This window comes from Bombyx mori, chromosome 4 (genome assembly GCF_030269925.1).
Source record: "Bombyx mori chromosome 4, ASM3026992v2".
In the NCBI taxonomy this organism is placed as follows: domain Eukaryota; kingdom Metazoa; phylum Arthropoda; class Insecta; order Lepidoptera; family Bombycidae; genus Bombyx; species Bombyx mori.
The window spans coordinates 18,746,920-18,772,064 of NC_085110.1; the positions used below are offsets into that span (position 1 = coordinate 18,746,920).

General features: G+C 43.7%; 2 protein-coding genes across 7 annotated transcripts in view; one reads left to right on the forward strand and one right to left on the reverse strand.

Annotated features, from left to right (window-relative positions):
- LOC101739637 (arrestin homolog) overlaps nt 1-7,785 on the reverse strand; it is a 22,377-nt gene extending 14,592 nt beyond the window's left edge. The window contains exon 1 of one of the 3 annotated variants that reach the window (XM_062668404.1): nt 7,522-7,785. In XM_062668404.1, the coding sequence (XP_062524388.1) occupies nt 7,522-7,663 (142 nt within the window). In that variant the 5' untranslated portion in view covers nt 7,664-7,785. Of the gene's footprint in view, nt 1-352; nt 840-4,335; nt 4,478-7,521 lie in introns of those variants that run through there. The other 2 variants (XM_062668405.1, XM_004925776.5) reach the window with 2 other exon arrangements.
- LOC101741715 (glutathione hydrolase 7) lies at nt 4,036-13,766 on the forward strand. Of its 4 annotated transcripts, none has more exons than XM_038021866.2 (10): nt 4,036-4,272; nt 4,975-5,050; nt 5,686-5,849; nt 5,932-6,083; nt 7,780-7,968; nt 9,163-9,317; nt 9,545-9,716; nt 11,426-11,536; nt 12,099-12,214; nt 12,772-13,766. In XM_038021866.2, the coding sequence occupies exons 2-10, from the start codon at nt 4,996-4,998 to the stop codon at nt 13,014-13,016; spliced, it is 1,359 nt and encodes a 452-aa protein (XP_037877794.1). In that variant the 5' UTR covers nt 4,036-4,272; nt 4,975-4,995; the 3' UTR covers nt 13,017-13,766. The 4 variants fall into 4 exon arrangements, with proteins under 4 accessions (XP_037877794.1, XP_062524387.1, XP_037877792.1 ...); XM_062668403.1 differs by having other exon boundaries at nt 4,039-4,272; nt 9,202-9,317; XM_038021864.2 differs by lacking the exon at nt 4,036-4,272 and adding an exon at nt 4,415-4,631.
- The last annotated feature ends 11,379 nt before the right edge of the window (nt 13,767-25,145 follow it).

Sequence of the window (25,145 nt, forward strand, 5' to 3'; positions counted from 1 at the left end):
AATTTATAAAGTTACAGAAATAATAATTGATTCACTATTTAAATTAAAAAATATTTAAATAAATTTTTAACTACTCAGCTGTTCAAACTGAAATAAGGAATTTAATTATTTAATGACTAGTTTTGTCAAAAACGTGTCCAAGAAGAAAAGAAAATTTACTAATGATGGTGTAAAAATGTTGTTGATGGAATACCGCACTTTGTGACATTTTCTGGAAACAAGCAACCTTAACAACAGTTACAGTCGGTGTCACACTCATCAGTAGACCGACGAGCAGTTGGAGCAGACAGGCAATGTCACGACTACGATCTGACGTTGACTCTGCGAGAAATAAATTCACGGGGAGCTATACCGATCGGCTCCACCGTCGTGATGTGGTCCACGAAGTCCCGCTTGGCGACGTACAGCGTCAGCTTGCCGTTGGGCGCGCACTTCTTGAACACTTTGAAATTGTAAACCATTTTAGTTTCCGATGTCCTCGTTTATCTGACCCGGCGTGTACACTACCAGCTCTGCGGCTAGACTACCAGCGCACCGCCCCGCGACTCTCTTATAAAATAATCTCTTGAAACTTGTAAAGCTTCTCGTAGCGATAATCCAGTTTGTCGCATTACGCGTAGCGTGAGACAGGGCAGTGCGTGGCGCCGAGACAGAGGAGTTCGTCTATGATCACTTGTAACAAGATTGAAGGTTTAATCCGAGGTCACTGGCGGCCGCGGGCGTGCTACAGCTGCTCAGGGACGTACTGCGTGAGTGAGTACGGAACTTCAGGCGAGCTCACGTGGAGCCCGCCGCGTGCTCTTGTATAACAATAATTAATGAAATAAACTTTTGTGTGCATAAAGTTATTACAGTTAGAATTATTCTATTGCATAATATGGTTTCTGCAGCATTGATGTCCCATGAATAAGGTATAATCTGATTCTGTACTGTGACTGCTTTGAATTATAATATTCTTTCTAGAGCATAGAACGCTACACCGAAGTACTCGCGATTGGTGATGACGAATCTGACATTTATTCAGATAGGGAAACCAAACAAAGATCAAACACGTAATTACTGCTTAGTTTATGGGCGCTCGCTCCCACCGCCCTGATATTTCAAAGGATGTAATGAGCAATAAACAAGATAACATTTCACGAGTGACAGTGCCCACCAATGACGGCAGAGGACATAAAGTCCTGTGCTCCCTTGTGGCTCGAGCTGCGGACTTAACTGTAAATTGAAAAACCCGTGACGTTCCGTCGCGTGGTTGAGATTGGACGTGATCCGTACGAACTGGGATAGATCAGTTAAAGCCAGTTTTATGGAGAACATTAACTCGGCAGTGAAATGTAACTCGTGTGCGTATCCGCTTGTCGTATTTACTCGTTCTGAGACACAAGACGATGTATTGTGTATTGATGACGGGCAGGCGAGCAGGCGAGCAGGCGCGCAGGCGAGCAGGCGACCGACGATGCAGCGGATGCCAGAGCTTGCAACTACAAGTTGAATAGTGAGCGTGCGTAGTGCGTAGTGCGTAGTGCGACTCTATGTGATATGAAGCTGCATTCTCAGTTATTACCGAGAGAACCATTGTTCTCCAACCCTTCAAATATTTCTGCTGCAATTGAATTCACAACACCTCCTAATACGGCTATCAATTATTTAAGATGGAATTAATTTAGTGAAACAGTTTATTACAAAATCTAATCTCTAATATTAAATATTCACAATTTCTGTCATTTCAGCCGCTCTACCATCGACACGATCATGCTCGCGTGAGCCCTCTCTGATGAGTCTATCGCCCGGGGCGGGGTGGCTTTGCCGGTGTCCTTGCCAACACATTGCCAACACTCTCAACATGTTGCCTTGGTCAGTGGTCGCGGTGGCGCTCAAATATCACGGGTCTCCGCGTACCTCCGCTGGCTGATTTATCGGAGTTCTATCTCGGTAGTCTTCTTAGAGTCCGTCATAGCCCGGTCTGATATCTCATCAGCCGGGTATTCGTAAATTGGATGCCCCAACGTAAAAAATAAATTGTAGCTGCTCCTATCCATGTTCACCCTATTTCAAATCTAGTGTCCTAATGTGAACTAGTGTGACAGAGAGACATACACTATTACCTAAATCAGACAATGTCTCTTTAAATTATTAAGCGGCTAATAGTGACAAGTAGTGGCTTCGAACAACCAAAACATCGATAATAAATTCAATACTTTTATCTTCTCTCAACTTTAATCTTATGCATTTGTTAAACGTAAGAAGAGAAACGTCTGACGTCATTACTTGGACATGGCTGAATACCTGTGGTTTAATTAGGCTTGTGTTGTCCTAGGATCTTGGATCAATGACTGCTAATCGAAGTCATGTAAATCATTTTATTGTAATATCCATATCACCTACTCGTGCGTTTTTACATTTATGAAATAATCGCCTACCACCTCGTGTGCAATATAGACCAGCGGTGCGCTAATTTATTTCAACGGCGACCCTTACAGTGGAGAGAAAAAAAATTGTCAACACCACAAATTGTCATATTGGGAAGACTGAGTCATAAATTTGAAGAATACCATCACTAATCAAATCTATCTATGTAATCTAATATCCATATATTACGATAATTTCGAGGAGAAAAATACACGCTGGGCTTGGTCAACCGGTGCTATAGACGTCAAAATCGACTCCAAAGCAAAATATCTATGGCTCGACAGTTATGCTCTGTATTTGAAGGGATTAGGATTGGTAAATTACGAGCTGCTAAATCAACCTTTCCCAAAATGGGCGATAACGCCTGCTGTGGGCGCTGCAGGCCCAAAGGGGGGCGTTGTGTAGGGGCTTGGGAGGTGATTTGTAATTTCATTTAGAAGGGCTCTTAGACACCGACTGAGCTCTCGCTACAGTTATTGGTTTTTGAGTAGGTGAAAAAACGGGGGCGCTAAAAAATAATTTATTGTCAAAGTGGGCAGTAGACAAAATAAGTTTAGGAAGCCCTGTGCTAAATTGGTCGGAAAATCGACATTAACCCCACGAAAAGCACAGCGGTGCTCTTCAAAAGGGGTCGCCCTCCGAACACCACGCTGAGCATCCCTCTCCCGACTAGGCGCGTCAATAACCCCGCCCCCGCCGTTCGCCCAATCACGATGTTCGACCAGCCCATACCGTGGGCCCCGAAGGTCAAATATTTAGGCGTCACCCTCGACAGTAGGATGACATTCCGCCCCCACATCAAGACGGTACGCGACCGTGCCGCCTTCATTCTAGGACGTCTCTACCCGATGATATGTAGGCGAAGTAAAATGTCCCTTAGAAATAAGGTGACACTCTACAAAACTTGCATACGCCCCGTCATGACCTATGCAAGTGTAGTGTTCGCTCACGCGGCCCGCATACACTTAAAATCCTTTCAAATTATTCAATCCCGTTTTTGCAGGATAGCCGTCGGAGCCCCGTGGTTCGTCAGGAACGTCGACCTCCATGACGACCTGGACTTAGAGTCCATCAGTAAGTATCTTCAGTCGGCGTCCATGCGCCACTTCGATAAAGCGGCACGACACGAGAACCCTCTCATCGTGGCCGCCGGTAACTACATTCCCGATCCTGCGGACAGAATGGAAAGCAGTCGACGTCGCCCTAAACACGTCATCTCGGATCCTCCTGATCCACTAACGGTGCTCTTAGGTACTTCAAGCACCGGTCACCGTTCTCGTCGAACCCGTCGCTTGCGACGAAGGGCTCGACGAGTAAATTAACTCTCAGACACAGCCCACTGAGTTTCTCGCCGGATCTTCTCAGTGGGTCGCGTTTCCGATCCGGTGGTAGATTCTGCGAAGCACGACTCTTGCTAGGGTTCGTGTTAGCAACATCGTCAGGTTTGAGCCCCGTGAGCTCACCTACTAAAGTTAAGGCTACGCTGAAATAGCCGCTAGGGCTATCAGCTTAGGTAGGAAAAAAAAAAAAAAAAAAAAAAAAAAAAAAAAAAAAAAAAAAAAAAAAAAAAGGTCGGAAAATAAAAACTCTCACAGAGGTGGCGACCCCTAGTTTGTGCACCACTGATCTAGACAACAGGACCCTGAGCCCTAAGCGTATGGAAGTGCATAATAACAATCGCAGCGATCATCGCTTTCGTCGTCACATGCACTAACAGTCTAACAACAGGTCGACGACCCCGACCCGGGCGGCGCGCGCGTACTCTCTCTGCTGCTGAGCACAGGTCTCAAGTTGGGCCGCGGTAATGACGCTTGTATTTTTGCCGTCTAACCTAACACAATAAAACTACTCCGATAACGTGCAGTAAGTACAGTTAAGCAGTCCGTTTTCAAGTAATGCATTTACATAAATTTATGATCAGCGTACATTCTTGTGAGTGAAGTCTGCGGTGAGGCGCGGCGGAGTGACGTCACCGGGTGCCGGGTCGCTGCCTCGCCTACTTTCCAGTGTTGAGCGAGTGACTCCGGCGCCGGCCTCACGCACAGTTGCTCTCTCTCGTCTGCGTTATTTACAAACATTTTATTAACGCGAACGTTGTTAAAAACGTAAAACTCAATGTGTCCAGTGCTATGAGTTGTGTGTGTTTGTAATTACAATAAGTACATTGTACCGTGCAGTATCCAGTGATTTCGTGCACGTGTCCATTTCTAACTTATTTCTAGGTATACATACGCCTGGAAGTAAATTTACAAAATAACAATATCTATTCACAAAACAGTGTTGAGTTAACAAAAGGGTAACATGGATTCTAGGGAACTCGTGTTATCACAAATGTTGCACTGTTACAATTACTATTGGCGAGTTTAAAATACTTTCTCAACAGATGTCGTTGATTTAAATTTTTGGCATTAACTATTATCGCTTTAAGTTTTCTATTTTTCACAAATATGTTTTTATTTAACGATGATACTTAAAAAGAACATATTGATATTGTTTATTTTATTAATTTAACAAGTATGCACATTTATTTGAATATGCCGCAATAACCCGTTTGTATACACACAGAGCACTTCAGAGCAGTAGAAGATGCAAGCCGCGAGCCCGAGCACCCGGGGCAGTCCCGACTCACAATCTCCTCCAGGTGTACTACGCTTTACTATAATATGTCATTCATTATAAATAATATAGATTTATAACCTTTTTGATGACATATTTTGATTAGCAGAAGACGGACATGTCTTTAAGAATAATAGTCGAATTATTCTCCGTTTTCAAACCAAACCATTACATGTATTTTTATATTCTAGAAACTTTAACTTTATCTAATGACAAATTACAATGACATTATACTTGTGTATACATTCAGGCAGACTGACATCAATATATTTTTATTGAGTCAATTAGTGAACGCGCAACAGGCCGCCTGATGTTAAGCAGTTACCGGAGACCATAGACACAGTACGAGTCGACCGCCGCCCGCCAGGAAATGTAAAGTAGAAGTCACAGCCGCTGACAGAAGTAGGCAGGACGGTGAGACCAACTCGTGCGAGCCGACATTTCGCTCTATCACCAGTAATTGTGCATAAATTTTTCGGATTTAAGTTTTAATAAACCATGTTTTTCCTTCACCATGAAAATGATTCATTAACATGTATTAAATCTACGTATTTCCTTAGAAAAATTGGTAGCTCAACATTAGTCGCATAGCAATGCGCGACACAAGTTCATAATGAAGTAACAAAATACTGGATAAATAAGCATATAGTCCCATCATAGGAGGGGTGGAGCTCCGCGAGGATGTGCCGCTGACGCCGAGCGGGTCGGGGGGCGGGGCGCGCCTGTGCGCGGGGGGGCCGCGGTTCATCGTGGCGTCTTTCGCAGCCCTCACCGCCGCCACCACCCTCGCGCTCCTCACGCAGATATACTACGGAGATTATGAGGTTGTCTAACATTAACCAAACTTACTACTGCTTGGCCCCAATTATAAACATACTAAGTGCAATACAAATGTTTGTACGTCAGGTGGTCCCTCACGGCAGTGTGTCTTCAGACGCGAAGTCGTGTTCCGGTGCGGGCACGGAGACGCTGAAGGCGGGCGGGCGCTCCATGGACGCCGCCGTCGCCGCCGCGCTGTGCCTCGCCGCGGTCGCGCCGCATCGGACCTCACTCGACGCGTGAGTTTCAAGCAGACATGCAAAACCGGTTCCGATTCCTCGTCGACGCGGCGCGACCTCGGGAATCCTAAAAACAGTTTCATTCAGCTGGTCGTTCGATAGCAGCTGCACCCCCCGCACCTTCGCTCGATCTTCAGCTCATTGCAGTAACCCCGGCACCACGCAGGGAAAACCCCTTAGCGCCGGACCCTCTTATTGTTTCGACAAGTACTATCGTGAACAATTCAAACGTTGCTGGAAGAGTTGCGGCGGCAAGTATCGGTACAGGATCCCGCGACACCATTTGCCGGTGACACTTACTTATACTTACAGTATAAGGAGCGGTCAAACCCCGTTTCTCTCAGAAGCACATTGCATCTCATAGTATCCAGGTAAGTCTTATTACTTTTCTGTGTTTAAGCCTTCAATGTATCTACTAATGATTTGCATTTTTTTGTTGATTTTCAATAAAAATTAGGTAAAAATCAGCTGAGCTTGATATATTGTACCCTGTCCCATAGTGCCGGACACAAATATGTCCCTTACTACCAGACAGTAAAAATTATTTGTGTTATTTCAGATAAAAGAAGAATATACAGAAATTGAAATGGGAGAGAAGAATAATAAAGGAAAATGGGAGCCAACAAAATTACAAGGTGCGGTAGATATAGTTTTGTCAAAAAAATGGAGTCCGAGAGAAGCTTCGTTGCGTCATAGGATCCCAAAAAGCACTTTGCATGACAAGGCACATTGCGCATTGAATCGTGGAGAAGAAGTTACGTTGCAACCAAACTTGAGTACATTTACTACACTTTCTTACTAGAGTGTGAACAGATTGTAATATATCACGTAAAATATTTGTCCATGGGGGATCTAGATCCGAACACAAATGTCGGTCAAATTCACATATTCGCAATAGTCAAATTCGCATAATAATCTAGATTATTATCCTGCTGACATAACTAATATATCTGAATGAGCCAGAAATTTTATCAAACAGACTGAGCGTCAGCCTGTTATTGATTTAGCCATAGCTGATAATCTCCCCATGAACATGGCGGATGATGAAATGAACAATATAGTCTCAGAAGAAAAAAAAAGAATATTCTTAAAAATTCCACTATTTCAAATCGACTCATGAACGGCATTTGCAGATATTCATGAGTGTTCAGACATCTACATAATATGTGATCGATGGAGTATGTTTGTAAAACTGTTCGGTACTAGGGGTTACTTCGAGATGTTGCATTTATTTTTGCCGAAGTTTAATGTTTGATTCTAATTACAGTTATGCAGAAGAAGCAGTTTTGTTAATTTATATTGCTAATAAAGTTTATTGAATTACTTAATTAATAAAGTCTAAAATTTGAATATAGTTTTATTTTGTTTCCAAAAAAAACGTTGGGTGTCCAACATTTGGTGACTTTCCCCTAAATAACAATAATGCACCACGACCCACGTAGACAGCAAGACGCTCGTCTCATCAGTTCAGTGTGCCCCGGCGACCCCGGCGAGTCGACGCTGAACGTGCTCCGCCGCCCGCGCGCCGCTCGTCTCCTCAGTGATCTGTGAACTGTGAATACATCGATGCAGACACGCATTTCAAAAGTTATATCCTATTTTTAAGTTCAGCGGTGGAGATTCTAAATTTAGAACGTAAGCTTTTATTACAAATTGTAATGGTACTAAGCTCGCAGAATTTATTCAACATTTCCAGGAGTGGCACACTGCTGTACTGGGAGTACAGAGAGTGGCGGAGGTCGGCGGCGTGGCTGGCGGAGTGGGGCGGGACGGGGGTGCGGCGCGGGGCGGCTCCGCGTCTGCTGGTCGCGCTCGCCGCGCTGCACGCGCAGTACGGACGCCTGCCCTGGTCGCAGCTGTTGCAGCCCGCCGTCGACCTCGCCAGGTGGGTTGTCGCAGTACTGCTCAAACAACGGGGCGGGGACACTGAAGTATAAGAATAATTTGGAAGCTTGTCTTGCCTCTTTTAAAATAGACTCTTGATATTGTATATAAAAAAGTTATTGTACTAGTGGTAGAGCAATATACTTACCCGGTACTATTACCCTAAGCGTCTCCCGCACAACAGCAGCATTGGCCGTTTGAAGGTTACAACTCGTAGTAAGTTCAGGTTGTATACAATACAATTGAGACAAAGACTCATGTTTCGCGACTCTCATCCTGTGATTTCTCTAGATTCTACTTAACCCCATGCGTATCATGAACTCGTTCGCCCGTCTATGCAATAATAAATTATTATATATTATATAATTATCGTTTGTACACATACACAAACGACTGTCATCCCAATAGTCGTTGGCGCTACCGGGGTAGTAGCTAAAAGTATTACAAGATACCTAAATAAATTGGACAGCAACATTAATGTTGGTATCCTACAGAAACAGGCAGCTATTCACACATCAATTATACTTAGTAAGTTGCTTGGAGACACAGTATTCGTACATAACACACAAGAACACTACACACAAAACACGCCACGACTGTCAGACATACAACAGCCACTCGACACACAACATTCATCAAACACACCAAATCCAACAGACACCACTCATACATACAACGGCAACACAACAGCCAATAACGCAGCGAGGAGGACGACGAGGAAGAAGAAGAGGCACTACTCACGCACAGCAACACACGCTGGGGTTCTCTCCATCATTTAGTCATTTTCTATTCTTTTTTTTTTCTCATAAAATATCATTAAAATTTTGGGGTATAGGTATTATTATCTTTTTTCCTGTGGGAAACGGGACGGGATATTTATCAAAACCGACACAAGTCGAGGAAGAAAAACAATAAACTATATAATAATAATAGATAATAGAAGAATAGACAAATCTTCCAATGGGCGTAACTCCCGTTGGAAGATTTTTCGTTTGTATTAGGTATAATATCAATTACGTTTCCCAAAATCATCAAGAAGCAATGGGTTTCGACCAAGGCCTAACATTTCCAAACAATATATAATTTATTCCGCATCTATGTACGGTCGGTCAGCGCGCTTGCCTCACACCGCGGGAGAGACCGATGTCCAGCCCGGAGCCTGACAGTGCTGTTTAAGTTCCAACTCGAATTTTAGTATCCGTCGTGACTATTCCATGTTGGCGCTGCCTCACAGACGCGGACCCGACGCGTCGGTCGGGGTGGGGGCGGCGCGGGGCGGCGGCCCGGGCGCCCCCGCGCGCGCGCTTCTCGCCGACTACCTCGAGTCACTGCAGCACAACACTAGTGCAGGTTTACTGTCGTGATTTCATTTCATTATAGAGCCTGTTTCATCCAAAAACATCTTTTTTAACGACGCCATTTTTATTATTTTGATCAAAGTATTGAGTTTTTAGCGGACGCCGCACTTTAAACTACCTTTATTAAATCAAGTATCTGAAAGCTAGACAAATAAAATATATAGATTACATACAAATCGACCAAAAAATGTTAAATGAAGTAATAATGTAATCCTGCAGAGTTATCGAGCGCGTGGTCGAGTGAGAGCGACCTGCGAGTGTCGAGTCCGGCAGCGGTGCGCGCGGGGGGCTGGCGGGTGTGGGTGGGGGGTGCGGGCGCGGGGACAGTCGCACGCGCGCTCGTCGCGGGACTCTCCCCGCCGCCCGCAGATGTTGACGACGCGACGCGCCGGTGAGTTGAAGAGTTCTAACCGAATTTCACCCTGCTGACACTGTGTGGTGCTGCTTATGGGTAGACAGGGTGTCCCACAAAGAGTGTATACATCGAATACAGAACATCGAACACTCGAATACAGAAAGATCAAGTATCCAGGGTCACCCTGGATGTATCCATGACATGCCGCCCGCATATAAAATCAGTCCGCAATCGTGCCGCGATTGTTCTCGGGAGACTCTACCCCATGATCTGTAAGCGGAGTAAAATGTCCCTTCGGAATAAGATGACACTTTACAAAATATGTATAAGGCCAGTCATGACTTACGCGAGTGTGGTGTTCGCTCACGCGGCCCGCACACACATAGGCACCCTCCAATCTCTACAATCCCGCTTTTGCAGGTTAGCCGTCTGAGCTCCGTGGTTCGTGAAGAACGTTGACCTACACGACGACCTGGGCCTCTAATCAATCCAGAAATACATGAAGTCAGCGTCGGAACGGTACTTCGAAAAGGCTATGCATTATGATAATCGCCTTACGTTGCCGCCGCTGACTACTCCCCGAATCCTGACGCCTTAAACACGTCCTTACGGATCAATCAGATCCAATAACCTTTACATTAGACGCCTTCAGCTCTAACACTAGGAGCATGCTTAGAGACCCCGGTAACCGTACTCGTCGAACTCGACAAAGAGGTCGACGTGCAAACTAACCCACGCATCAAGCCCACTGAGTTTCTCGCCGGATCTTCTCAGCGGGTCGCGATTCCGATCCGGTAGTAGATTCATCCGCGAAGCAATTGCTCATGAGTCGTTAGGTCTCCTTCGGAAGCGCTCGGGCAGCTGTTAGCAAATCCCACCCTTTGCTGAACCTTTGCTCGTCCACCTGTTCTGGGGAAGCTGGAAAGACCACCAGTAATCCTTCAATCATAAAAAAAGGAGTACATGGTTGGTCACATGGGACCCACTTCGATGGTAGCGCCTAAACGGAACAAAACTGTCACGCCCCTGAATATTGGTCTGATTCCTGCTCGATGGCGTTACTTGTTATTGTGTTGTCTGTATACGCAATCTGCTACTACCAGGGCCAGGAGGAGATCCCCGCTGACACTCGATGGGACTTTTTCTTTATTTATTTTTATTTATTTAATCAAACACACCAACAGCAATACACACAAAACATTCAAGCTTAAAATTAACAAGTATAAAATTAAGTACTGGTATGTAAGCCAGTTACAGGCATGTAGAGCAATCTCTTATTTTACAAAAAACGGGAAAATACGTTAAATTTTAGTGTTAACAACATGACATAAAAAAAAATTGTAAAGAACATGAAAACAAGAGTTAACTACTTAACATTCTCTCATCAATTATAAACAAAGGAACTTGGATACTTATAGTTTGTTTTTGAGACCAGGAGACGTGTCGTTAAAAATGGCGATGCCGTCAATTAATGCACATATTTGGTTATATTCACTACAAATTTTTGATAAAGGGAAATATTTAAGGAGGTTTGCAGTATTATAGACATTTAATAGTCGTATCTGCATGTGTGGATCAGATACTGGTAAAAAGAACGAAAACATTACTGTATCCCCGATAGCATAAGCAACTTATTCTCTTTCCTAACATGGTTCTGTAATATCATTCTTATGTCGGATTTTGCGTGCTATAGACATTAATTTACTCATAAAGATACTCTATGAATAAATTTCAACACATTACAGAGTGGTAGCCGCATTACAGCAGGAGGCCGCGTCGGACGCGCTGTCCCCGGGCGGCGTGTCCTCCGGGCTGGCGGTGGTCGACGCGCAGGACACCTACCTCGCGCTCGTCACGTGAGATGCCATTCGGGCTTGTGTCCCTAGATGAACACTCTGCACATCTCGTATCATTCTTTTATTTTTCCAAGTTTTAGTTTGATATGAGTATCAGATTATTTTTTTACTAAATTATCATTAAACAAAATCTCCTACTTCTCATCGTGAGATATAATTTTATTAAATTCTGAGGCTCGGAATAAATAAAAAGTCTCACCAAAATACAAATAAGACCTATTTCATTATTACGACACCTAAGGTAGTCAGTCTTCAATATCACAATTTATTTCATTCGCTTCGCTTCAAGTGATCCGTTCGTTGTTTCGCTTCGAATAGAACTGATTGTTAACTAGCTTCATGTAGTCTTTGCAACTCTGTTAAAATCGACACTGCAAATTTAAAAAATTCCAGAACATTTCCGAAGTAAGTACTGGTCGTTTCGATGTCCGTTTCTGCTACGTATTTGGGTGCAGTTGGCGTTACTCGTACCGGCATAACAACATCATCAGCGTCATAAATACTATTAGCAGAAATTCTGACCAGTCGAAGTAATATTCGAAAGTGCATGACTGACCTGCAGGGGCCTGTCGGTGCCGTTCGGGTCGGGTCCGGTGACGTCATCCGGTTGGAGCCAGGACTCTCCCACCGCTCCACTCGATCTCACCCCAGCTATACTTGTGGACCAGTTCGTCTGTGGTATGTAACACTGCCCCTACAGCTGTGAGAGCAAGTAGGCCAACACAAACACTTATTACTTCTGTGTCAATATCAGTGTTCGAATTTACTCCAGTTCAAGGGTAGTTCGGGAATTACTGCCGAGCTTTTGAAAACTATCTCTCTATACATAATATCTGAATTTCTATTTCGGACATGATATCTGAGCATATTCCTTAACATTGTAGGCAGCGACTTGACTGTGCCCCTGGTATTGCTGACGTCCATGTGCAACGATAACCACTTACCATCAGGTGGGCCATATGGTCGTCTGCCTACAAAGGCAATAAATAAATAAAAACATGAGGTCGAGATCAAAAGAAAATAATTAAAACTGCACACAAATTTATTATAGATAAAGTATTCGAGCCAAAATTCAGATACGACTACATTGCTACGGATGATTTATATTGTGACTTTTGAAGTACAAAATAAAATTATACAGTTGGTGGATCAGAGGATGGAGATACAGTGCCTTCTCACATTTTCATCGTTAATTGACTGGAGATGGCGCCACACAGCATGACCGTTTGTCTTAGGTACACGATACGTGCTGGGCGGGTCCTCGGCGGCAGCGGTCGCGCAGGCGGCAGCGGCGCTCGCGGTGACCGGCGTCCCCTCCGCCGTCGAGCGAGGCCGCGCGTCCGACACCACGCCCGCGTCCGCGTCCGACCCCGCGCCCGCGTCCGATCCCGCGCCCGCTGTTAACGTGGTGCAGCAGCGAGGGGACGCGCTGGCGTCGCACGCGGACAGTCGCGGTGGCGGCCTCGCATCGCGGTTCTGATCTCAATATATAACACGTCATCGAACTACGCATTTTACAGTATTTTGTCTAAATGGATGTGTTCATTGTTATTCCGTGTAAATTCCTATAAGTTGGTCTCCAAGTGATGTGTCACAACATGTTATTCGGAGACTATTAGCATCTACTAGACGGATTTCAGAAGGTTTGTTAAGTAATCTGTGCTAGCTGTCCGGAGGGGGCTCATGAAAAAGTATTGTGAAAACAATATGATGATTAACATTGTTGAAGGTCTGGCGGCTGTCTACTCGTACATTATAATCCTACGCTTAACGGGCTCTTACCACGATTTTCACTTTTAATAAGTTTCTGATATTTCCGACAAGCACTTGGCGCTTTACAGAATAGTTAATACTTACTTACCACAATAAGCACTTAACATATAAGATTTTACAGTTCAATAACAGGGCTTATCGTGTGTCGTATATCCATCGACGTAGTACATAATAAGTACCTATATCTCAGTAGAGGGCCGCGCAGATTCTGCTCAGAGCTGATCCGCGTCGATTGTTGCATTTCGTAATTTCTGTGTCGTAAACGTAAGATATATTTATTATAATTGATTACGAGTATAAAGGACGAGCAGTGCAAGGTCCTGGGATTGCGAGGATATAGATCTGCTTGTGTACTTATTCTGTATTCGTTCGACTCGGAGAGCAAATTTAATGTATGACAAACAAATGTTAATATTATTTATTTTCAATAAAATTAAGCTGATGAGAAATTTAAGAAGTAGTTTTGTTTCTGCGTTATCTATATTAAACTCGTGTTATTGTGGGAGGACTACTCGTTGGACACTACAGTACAATGTATCTGGGGAGCGATGATCATCTGCACCTCATGTTGCCGCGCTGTGGATACGGGGGTCGCTCGTCGGCTGTCGTCACAGCTGCCGCCCCGCACCAGCCCGCGTCCGAGCCGCGTTCACACTCCGCTCACTCTATCCAGTGATGGACAAGTGAACTAAACTGACCATTCGTAATAACGTGACACTACAAATCTTGCATGGGTACAATCCTGACTTACAAGTGTAGTGTTGGCTCACGCGGCCCGCATCAACACGAGCACCCCACAACTAATAAAGCTCTTTTGCAGTATAGCCGTCGAAGCACCATGTATGTTTTATTAATTTATTGCTTTATTGCTTTTTCGGGCTCACGGCCCATCTGGTGTTGATTATCGGAGCCCATAGACATCAACAACGTAAATGCCGCCACCCACTTTGACACATTAACTCTCAGTTTTATAGTACAACGGCTTTCTGCTTCACGACAAAAATAGGAGGGGTGGTGGTGCCTACGCGTGTGGGCTCAAAACATGCCATATCAATATGTGGATTTTTATGACGGCTCAGAGTTAGAACCGATCAGTAAGTATCCGAAGACAGCGTCAGAAGTTTCTTCGTGCAACACGTTCCTCCTCTTATCCCCCAGTCTCGACACTCATCATAATTTACATAATTTCTGCACACGAACAATAAGCAAAGTTGGGCGGTCGCAGGTAGGTCGCAGGTAGGTCGTAGGTAGGTCGCGCGCTGAGACAATATTGAAGTTAGCGGCTGCACCTGAACAATGAACGCGCATTGTGTCTGCGAGCGAGCGCAGCGCGACCAGACCTCGACCAGAACGCGACGCTCAACATCTCCGAACAACAATAACATGTTTATCTCCTTAATGATTCACGCTACAATTGAACTGATAACAGCATCACTGACGTCACCTAGGTCTAGTGTTCTGCTATTTGTCACACTTCTTGACTTTCAGAATTGGAAAACGAAAGTCAAATATGTTTGTTCTCGCGATGAATAATATTGTATGTGCCTACATGTATACTCGAAGTACGTATGTAGGTGTAGTATTGCGCCGGTTCTTTTATGTCATAGACACAATTATAAAAAGAGAGAAGTTTCTTATGGACATACGCTTGGTAATTAGTTCTTTTTGCTATATCGTTTCTGTTTTTGCATTAAGTAATGAATAAATAAAAAATAAAGGGTCAGGTATAAAATAAGTAAACGAATCATAAAAAGTGAATAATTTTGAATAAAGTTGGTATCGCAGATAATTAATTGTCTGGGATATTAGAAAACTATATCGTTTTATTATTATTTTATATTATAAACTAGCTGCTCCAGCAGACTTCGTAGTGCCTTAATTGATAAATAAAAGACCTAAACTTTTGTATAAAATAAACTTAAAACAAACACAAGGAATCGGTCCGACGGGGGACACATCAAAAGAAAAACTAAATTGTTATTTTTATTTAATTCCGAGCATTTTAAAATTTATCTACCTTTTAGAGCCTTCTCTGGACTTCCACAAATAATTCAAGACCAAAATTAGCCAAATCGGTTCAGCCATTCTCGAGTTTTAGTGAGACTAACGAACAGCAATTCATTTTTATATATACTTAGTCTGGCCATAAACACTGTTACAATGAAAAATAAACAAAATATTACATTTGAATTTGGAATCTGTCATTTGTATATGATTGCTCATTGAGTTTTCTCATTTTGGCGCCAATACATTGTACAATATTTTGCGATATTAAAATGGAGTGGGGTGATAAAGGGAACCGAATCGCTGTGATTGCATTACACAAAGTAGGAGCCGAATGCAATTTTTAAAACTCTTCATACGCTTGGTATTAGTAAAATGTTTGTGTACCGGGCTATTAATAGATGCAATGAGACCTCCTCTGTTTGTGACAGAAAAAGATCTGGCCGTCCACGTAGTGTTCGTACGAAAAAGGTGGTCAAAGCAGTAAGGGAAAGAATTCGAAGAAATCCTGTCCGAAAGCAAAAGATTTTATCTCGGGAGATGAAGATAGCACCTAGAACCATGTCGCGTATTTTAAAAGATGACTTAGGACTTGCAGCCTATAAGAGACGTACTGGTCATTTCTTAACTGATAATTTAAAAGAGAATAGGGTGGTAAAATCGAAACAACTACTGAAGCGGTACGCAAAGGGAGGTCATAGAAAAATTTTGTTTACGGATGAGAAATTTTTTACATTCGAGCAACATTTAAACAAACAAAATGACCGTATTTATGCTCAAAGCTCTAAGGAAGCTTCCCAATCAGTCGACAGAGTGCAACGTGGGCACTATCCGACTTCAGTGATGGTTTGGTGGGGTATTAGCTATGGAGGAGTGAGTGAGCCATACTTTTGTGAAAATGGTATCAAAACATTGGCACAAGTGTATCAAGATACCATTCTTGAGAAAGAAGTGAAGCCCCTTAACAACACCATGTTCAATAATAAAAAATGGTCCTTCCAGCAAGACTCGGCGCCAGGTCATAAAGCTCGGTCTACGCAGTCTTGGACTTCATCAGAGCTGAAGACTGGCCGTCGTCTAGTCCCGATCTTAATCCGCTGGATTATGATTTATAGTCAGTTTTAGAGAGTACGGCTTGCTCTAAACGCCATGATAATTTGGAGTCCCTAAAACAATCCGTACGATTGGTAGTGAAAAATTTTCCCATGGAAAGAGTGCGTGCTTCTGTTGATAACTGGCCTCAACGTTTAAAGGACTGTATTGCAGCCAGTGGAGACCTCTTCGAATAAGATTTTTATACTTTAAATTATTTTATATTTATGTATTAAACTAACACACTGTAAAAGTAATAAATGTTATTTGCAATAGAATTTTTTTTTCCTTTTTCTCAGTATTTATGGCAAAATTAGGTATATAAAATGTATATGGATATTCTCAAAATTAACAACAAACTGAATAGATAGAAAACAATTTCAGTCTCCTTGGTGACGGGACGGGTCAGGCAGGAAGAGCCACCGGGTTAACAGCACCTAAAAATCCCACTGAAGTGCACGCGGGCAAAGTCGAGAGCCCAGCTAGATACTTTTAAGTTAAGTAAATGAATTTGATAGGTCAAAATAATATTGTTTCACTATCCACCGGAATTCCTTATCACTTAGTTCATGCGAAATATTAATTAAGTACGTAATTAAATACGTGTTACTAATAAAAACAAAACTGTTTAGTAATATATCGCGATGGATTCAAGGTTATCGTAGAAACATGCTCGCGTGTCGCTGGCCCCGTCACTGCCGACGCGTGTCACATACTAACATCACGTTTCACGATTTGCGCTAACAAATCTTAGACATCACATCAGTCTCGTATTGAAACGCCAGCTGATAGGTACATCACGTACAACTTACGGCGTCTCCTCCATTTCTTATTATTTATAATTTAGTAGTCGTGCCAAGCAAAAGTCCAGCTCCCCCAAGCTGCGCGCAGTGCAGTAGCTGGGCAAGTAGTCCCCGGCGCGGCGCCTCACCACTACCACCACCGCCGCGCCGCCGCGCCGCACGCGGTAACGAGCGATTTTATTTTGCCACTCGTTACGCGGCTCACCTGACGGTCGGTATCGCAAAAGGCGAATGAACAGCAGCGTCCTCGGTCTATTTTACCAGCATAACACGATCGCTAATACTATACATATACTTGTGGTGCGAAGCAGCCATTGGTTTTAATGTAAAGGATCATACAACTAAGACTTCGTCGCACGTTTCTAGGTAGCTGAGGTAGCATTCTCGTGCTGATGACCATGAACTCCGGTGACCACTGCAGACGACCGCTCCCCCAGCGACAATGAGACTCGCGATTATTTAAGAGAGAGCAAACTGAACAGAATGAATCCTAACAATGTATCGCCGCAAACAACAACATGAGTCGGAACCCAGAGGCGCCCCGCTTCGATATATTTTCGTTAATTGGAGGCCTTGAACCGATGTCACCGCTTTATTAATAAAATACCGGGGATTCGGATCGAAATACTTTTATAACAATCGAGGCCGTTCTGTGCTCGCGCGGCTGTCGGCCCGCGGCGTCGGCTCGAACCGATGGCTCGACCGACCGGCGACTCCTGCCCGGCCGGGGTCCCCCGCGGACTCTTCCAAAATTTACTCTTAATTTTATTTCTATTAATACGATACGATTTGTGTTGTGAATCAATCAACAAAAAAAAGACAAACTTCTATCTGAATGTTAAAATAATAGAACGAAATGGACGTTACACTTTTTATGATTCCACATACGTTGGAGACCAGGACAAGTGGTGGACACTCAGCATCGACACACACAGTTCAGGTCGCCGAGTCACGAGACGAGCCGAATAGAAACGACGCACTAAAAACGAAAAGTAATACTTACCTTAATACATATAATAATATGCAGGATGCAACAGAGAATGTGCTGATAGATATAAAAATAAACGGGGATGTGTTGTAATATATTGATGTTGTAGATACTTACATAAAGTTGGTCATCATTCAACTGAACGTTAGTGATTGGCTCCGCCGCGGCGTCGTTTATAAAAACCTACAAAATTTGTTTCGAATCGCATTAGCCTTGAATGAAAACACAATTTAGACCATTCCTCTCACTTTTGTTGAAATTTTTATATTATTTTAAAATTTTGCTCACGTATAATTCTGTTGGTGAATATTCAAATGTAGGTACAAGGACGGAGAACCAAAACGCGCAAATGTTTCTAGAGAAATATTGACAATTAAGAAATAACAGTAATATAATTATTATATAACACGCATCATAATAAAATAGAAGATAATTTGGATTTTCTTTGGAACCGGTAGTACAGACAGCATATTTTAACACTCAACAAGTCGTTTTAATGACACTTAAGTAAAAATAAATGTTATAATTTGAATTCTTGGAAGAGCCAGCAGCGAATCGCCCCGACGCGACGGGGACGGGCCGACGTCATGTGGTCGATCGAGTTTGAAACAATGTACATTATTATTGAGGAGACTAAAATAATTTGCTCAGCAAGCTAAATCCTAACATAAATAATGTCTAAGAAGAATGTCACGTCGTAAAGGAAAGTGGGCTCGCAAGGCGCCTACCATATGTTATTGCTTCAATACATAAACTATTTGTCAACGACCAAGAAGTCACAGGGTGGATATAGTTATTTCCCAACGGATCAGATTTTAAAAAGGAGTTCACTACAACAGCTTGTGGTCTCCAATTCTGTTTAAAACACATTAAAATACATGATGCGATAAGCCTGCGAGACTCGGGAAGGCGGTGTTGCTGTCGTACCGTTGTTGGCAGCCGATTACAACTGAATAATTCTCGGCATTGTAACGACACGAAGCTGTCTGCCGCAGGTGATGCTCAGATGAACGGACGCCTGGGAAACAGAAGGCATCAGTGATCTTGGATCATCTAAGAAATAATACAAGATATTTGACAAATACTCAGTTATTTATTGAGACATTTTCAACATAAGTTAGCATTTTTGCAAGTTCCGAACAGTGCCGAGTTTAGACTATCGGTCCACCGAGCAGAAACCACCGAGCAGAACCCACTGGAAGATCGACCCTTTGTCTTTTCATTCAAAAATCAATTTCTATAATTATATTCAATTTTCTATAATTAAAAAAATTAGTTAACTAACGTAATTTCGACAGGATGCATTCACTCACCGCGACAAACAAACAAACAAATAAACTGAACACCTAAATACTTTATATATGATTACAAGGTTTGGCTTGTATTGTGTCCCTTTTACCTGTCCAGCTGATCAAACAGAAGCGACAACAAGTTATTACTCGAAGTTGAATCTTAAAACCACACAACGTGTTCTCATTATCATAATTACGCAATTGACCACACTAACGGTTACGTTTTGGCTTCTATTCGGAATTTTTGTTAATGATTGTACATGATTTAATTGTATAAATGTGATATGTCCGCAGCTAGAGCGTCGCCGCCGCCGCGCCGCCGCGCCCCTGTGCTCCGCAGCTATGAAACTGCGAGGTATTCGAAGCATCGTAAATTGTAATGATAATATTATAGAAGTGGCGAGATTTGTGTGTGGCGAGAGAGAAAACTCTACGAACATACATATGAGTAGGTTTGAGCTTAAACAATTTTCGGTAGGCAGCGGCTTGGCTCTGTCCTTGGCATTGCTGAAGTCCATGGGCGACGGTAACCACTCACCATCAGGTGGGCCGTATGCTCGTCTGCCTACAAGGGCAATAAAAAAAATCATATTAGAAAGACGTTAAAATGTAGAACTGTTGTAAAATTGAAATGATCACGAAACGAAAATATATTTGAATAAATTAAAATAAATAAGTCAGTGTAAAGATTACCATTGTTCATTAGCGTTTGTCGCCAACGTAACGCGTTGCTAATTGTGCAGAGTGGTGCAGCGGGCTGGAGTCGTGGGCCCCAACCGGTAGGAACCACTATTCGAACGTCCGCAACGGTCCGCAAGGGATTGTGGCCGTGGGCGCCCCCGGCGGCTGAGCCACTCCAACCTCGACAGCTGCGGGAACTAGTTTCCGTGGTGGTACCGCACGGGGAGGGGCACTTCTAGAACTTTCGAGGGCGGCGATTCGTGCGGCCGTGTCAAAGATGAGGAGGAAGGGCGCTGTCCCTGAATGTGTTCATGGCCGGAGCTGAGAGTTGGCCTTCGGTGCTCTGGAGGATCGGCTCGTGCGGATTTTCGAACCTGCCTCGAGTCGGGACGGTTTCCGACCCTGCGGGAAAGGACTGACTCGTCCTTCTGAGGAGGATAGGCGCCTCGCGGACTCACCCTTAGGCTACCGCCCCATCGTGTTGTTGGATGAGGCGGGAAAATTGTTGTACCGAGTTGTTCCACCCACATCGTTCGCCCTGAACGAGACGAGACGAGATCAGTAGAACAGTACGGCTTCAGAGAGGGCCGCTCTACCATCGATGCGATTATGCACGTGCGTGCCCTCTCTGATGAGGCTCTCGCCCGGGATGGCGACCCTGGCAGTGTCCTTGAATATTGCCGATCCGAAGATTGGGCCTCGAGATAGCGCTCGAGAAATCCCAGGCACTGGTCGACTCCGTAGTCAAATAGTAAATAATATTATTCGCACAGTTTCAAATCTTCCCCTCAGTACCCTTACACACACGTGCGCGACTGTGAGTGTAGCGCGTGATGAAGGCGGATGGAACCGCTTTAGTGTTGGTCGTTGTAGAAAGCATTACGTATAGCTTATGCTTCAAGGTGGGTGGCAGTGTTTATGTTTACGTCTATGGGCTCCGGTAATCTCTTAACACTAAATAGGCCTTGACCAGTGTACAAAATGTCGCATCTCACGGACGAGTGGGTCGAGGTGTAGTTCAAAAACAGATTAATTCCCAGCTTCCACAATTAAGGTTTTAATCAGCTGTGTAATATTAGAGAAAAAATATATATAAAATAAAATAGTCCCCAGCGCTGCTGACACAACGCAATCGACGACCGACGACCGACGACATGTACTCGTAGGTATAACGCACGTTGTCATGACATTGCAATGTCGAATACAAGCCGAAATACCTAACCTATGGAATGTAATGCTTTGGTTTCGCAATCACGATACTCAGAACTACATGAACACGCAACCGAGCACTAATTGTATCACAACTTATTCAAACTCATCTGTGTGTAGTCTATGAGCTACAATACAGTACCGCACTAAGCTACAAGTCGCTCTAGGTAGGCTGCTTGACAGATATCTTACCAAATATCTAATTGGGTAACGTTAGGATAATACTCACGTACTACTTTTATACACTATCGCTAATAACTAACAGATATCAAAAGTTCAGTTATAAAATCAGAATGAAACTGAATAGAAGTATACTTTTGGGTTCGAAACTCATAATTTCTTATATCATTATAATATACTATATTGACATATTCATTGTCTTTTTACGCACAACCAAGCCGCTGTGTACCACGACAGAAACATCGACCTCCACGAGGACCTGGATCTAGAGTCCATCAGTAAGCATATGCAGTCAACATCATCATTTCGCGAAAGCGGCACGACACGAGAACCCTCTCACCGTGGCCGCCGGTAACTATATTCCCGATCCTGCTAACAGAATGGAAAACAGTCGACGTCGCCCAAAATACGTCATTTCGGATCCTCCCGATCCACTAACGGTGCTTTTAGGTACCCCAAGCACTGGTCATTGTTCTCGTCGAACCTGTCGCTTGCGACGAAGGGCTAAAAGGTAAATTAACTCACAGACACAGCCCACTGAGTTTCTCGCCGGATCTTCCTAGTGCAGATTCTGCGAAGCACGGTTCTTGCTAGGGTTCGTGTTAGCAACAATGTCGGTTTGAGCTCCGCGAGCTCACCTACTAGTTCGATGAATCTAGAATAGCCCCAGAGACGGTAACAGTACTCCATATAAGGCTGAACTCATGCCTCGCTTTGTTGAGAACTCCCAACACTTTAAAAGCCAACTTGGACCTTAATAATCCCAAATCTCCTAATAAATGATAGTCGACTTGTTCGACTTCTTAGGCCATCAAAGATGTGAATAATTTATCCAGCGGCTTCCGAAACTTCCAAAGTACTTCATCGAAATTAACGTGCTTAAGTTTGTATAAATGATTGGAACAACGAGGACAGGGCAGACTCGTCGGTCGTGAGTCGGACTCGGCGCGGCGCACTCGCACCGCAGAGTAGGTCGGTCGAGTCGCAGCCAGGTGGGCGGGGCCGCGCCGTTTGGTAAACAACTAAATTTCACATTCGTTGTATAACATGACGTGGCAACGCACCTTGTTTTAATTTCCTTTGCAATCATAATTTGTTGTGAAATTATTATTTAATTAATGAAATGGGAGCATAGCATGATTGTTGCGAAGATCAGCGTCAATGTGACTTTAGGGAACTTCATCATTTGACTTAAGCGAAAGAATAAAGCAGACCTCACTTAACTCTACGGTATACCTATAGTAATATATCAAGATATTTACGTACCAAACTGTAGTTTAATATACATAAAGTTAGTCATATTGTTATTAACATTTTATTACTATTTTGGAAGTAAGTACAAAGAGAAGATTTTCCAATGAGCGGGAGTACCTAATTGCTCAGTGGGCCGGCGCCGGCGCCGCGGCGGTCCCCATGTTCGGAACGTATATGTATATACCTACTTATTCAAGGTGTTCGTGAAAATGTGGTTAGTGAGATTCAGGCATCTGTTAAATATCTTGTGTTTGTCTATCTGTAAAAAAAACAGTACCTACTACAAAACAATCAATATATGCGCCCCTGGTATTGATTTCTTTTTTCCTACCTAAGTTGATGGTCTAGGGGACCATTCAGCGTCACCGAGCTAGTAGGTGAGCTCACAGGGCTCAAACCTGACGATGTTGCTAACACGAACGTGTCGAACGAACGTGATCGTCAGGTTTGAGCCCCATATGAACCCCAGCAAGAGCCGTGCTTCGCAGAATCTACTACCGGATCGGTACGGAAACGCGACCCACTGAGAAGATCCGGCGAAAAACTCAGTGGGCCGGTATTGATGCCTCTTGCCAGCGTACTGCTAATTTTTCAATGCCGTTCTTCAAGTTGTCTAACCTAATGATTGCGTTGGATTATGGAAAACGTCCAACCCTATCTTTTGTAACTTAGATAGCACCTGTTGCGCCGTAAGAGGTCGAGCCTAGTCGTGTAGGTGCAGAGGGGACAAGCCATTAACCAAGGCTGTCAACATAATGATATATATTGTGATGATATTGTATTGTTCAAATTAATTTTCTATATAAGTCTAATTTCCGTTTGTCTCAGCAACATATTTCAGGGTACCACTCTCTAGTCTGCTCCTGCAGGATGCACGCAAGACATATCATCAAGGCATATCATTTATTTATTTCAAAGAGGACAAATTAAAAGTTCTCATCAATGAAAACAAGTTCAATTATTAGAAAAACAAAAAATGATAAAAAGCAAGAACGCGTATAAAAGTAAAAGAAGAACTAAATGTAGCCACCAGCCACTTGTATAGAAATGTCACAGAAATGTCTTACTGGTGGTAGGACCTCTTGTGAGTCCGCACGGGTAGGTACCACCACCTTGCCTAATTCTGCCGTGAAGCAGTAATGCGTTTTGGTTTGAAGGGTGGGGCAGCCATTGTAACTATACTCATACCTTAGAACTTATATCTCAAGGCGTGTAGTGCATTTACGTTGTAGATGTCTATGGGCTCCAGTAACCACTTAACACCAGGTGGGCTGTGAGCTCATTCACCCATCAAGCAATAATAAAAAGTATGTGGGAGTGCCCTAGTAAACGACCACTGCAATGAGACGTGCGGCTTACTCCTCTTTGGAGGACGGGCCGGCGCAAGCAGGCAGCGGCTCTACATCTGCCATCCCTGTCCATCTGCAGTGTGCCGCAACACCCCGCTGGACCAGGACCACTTTCATATATGTATTAAAGCATTTTATATTATCATTTAATATGAACACGCACTTGACCGAACACTGTTAGGAAAAGACAAGAAGGAAGCTAAGTAAAGAGCGAGATAGCTACATTTTTGAATAACAGATGTCGAATGTGTTTTAGAATTGGTTTGACATCTCACAACCAGCTTATCGGGTCAGAACGCGATACATCGCCAACTAATTGCTCTTTCTTGATCTCAACTCTCCGGCTGCACGGCATGCTGGTACTGGTGGCATGCACACGATCTCGACCTCTTCGCTCCCCCCAACCACAGCTGCTGTGGTGGCACTCTCTTGTTGACTCCCTTCGAAGCAAGTGTCCAGTCAGCACCTGCGTGGGCCGGAAACTGAGATGTCTTCGTTCACAGTGGACTCAGGCCGCGAGCATCGAGCGACTATTCACACTCTTAAGTTGTTGCTTTAAAAGAAAAACACCAGTGCTCAGACGATCGTGCGACCCACCTGACGGTCATTAATCGTAGATATTAATTGACCTCAGCCGTACCAGAGGCACACAAGCTACTGTCTACCGCGAAGCCCCAACTCTCGTCTGGAGAGCATATCATGGCACTCAGGAATCCCTCCGCGAATTTCAATTCAGAACTGGACGATACGCCAGAGAGCTACACCAAAATGAAAATACTGAGCAAAACAAAAATAGAAAGACAAAAATAAAATAACATAGACGGTATGACGACGTGGCGCCTCCTCCTCCGATGACGACAAGTGGCGTGTGTAATATTGACACTCACTAGACAACACCGAGTCTCACCAGATTAATCTAGAGGCAAATACTAGGGGTTAAAGTATGAAATTTCCGTTTTATTGTAATAGGTACTTCGAATTCAC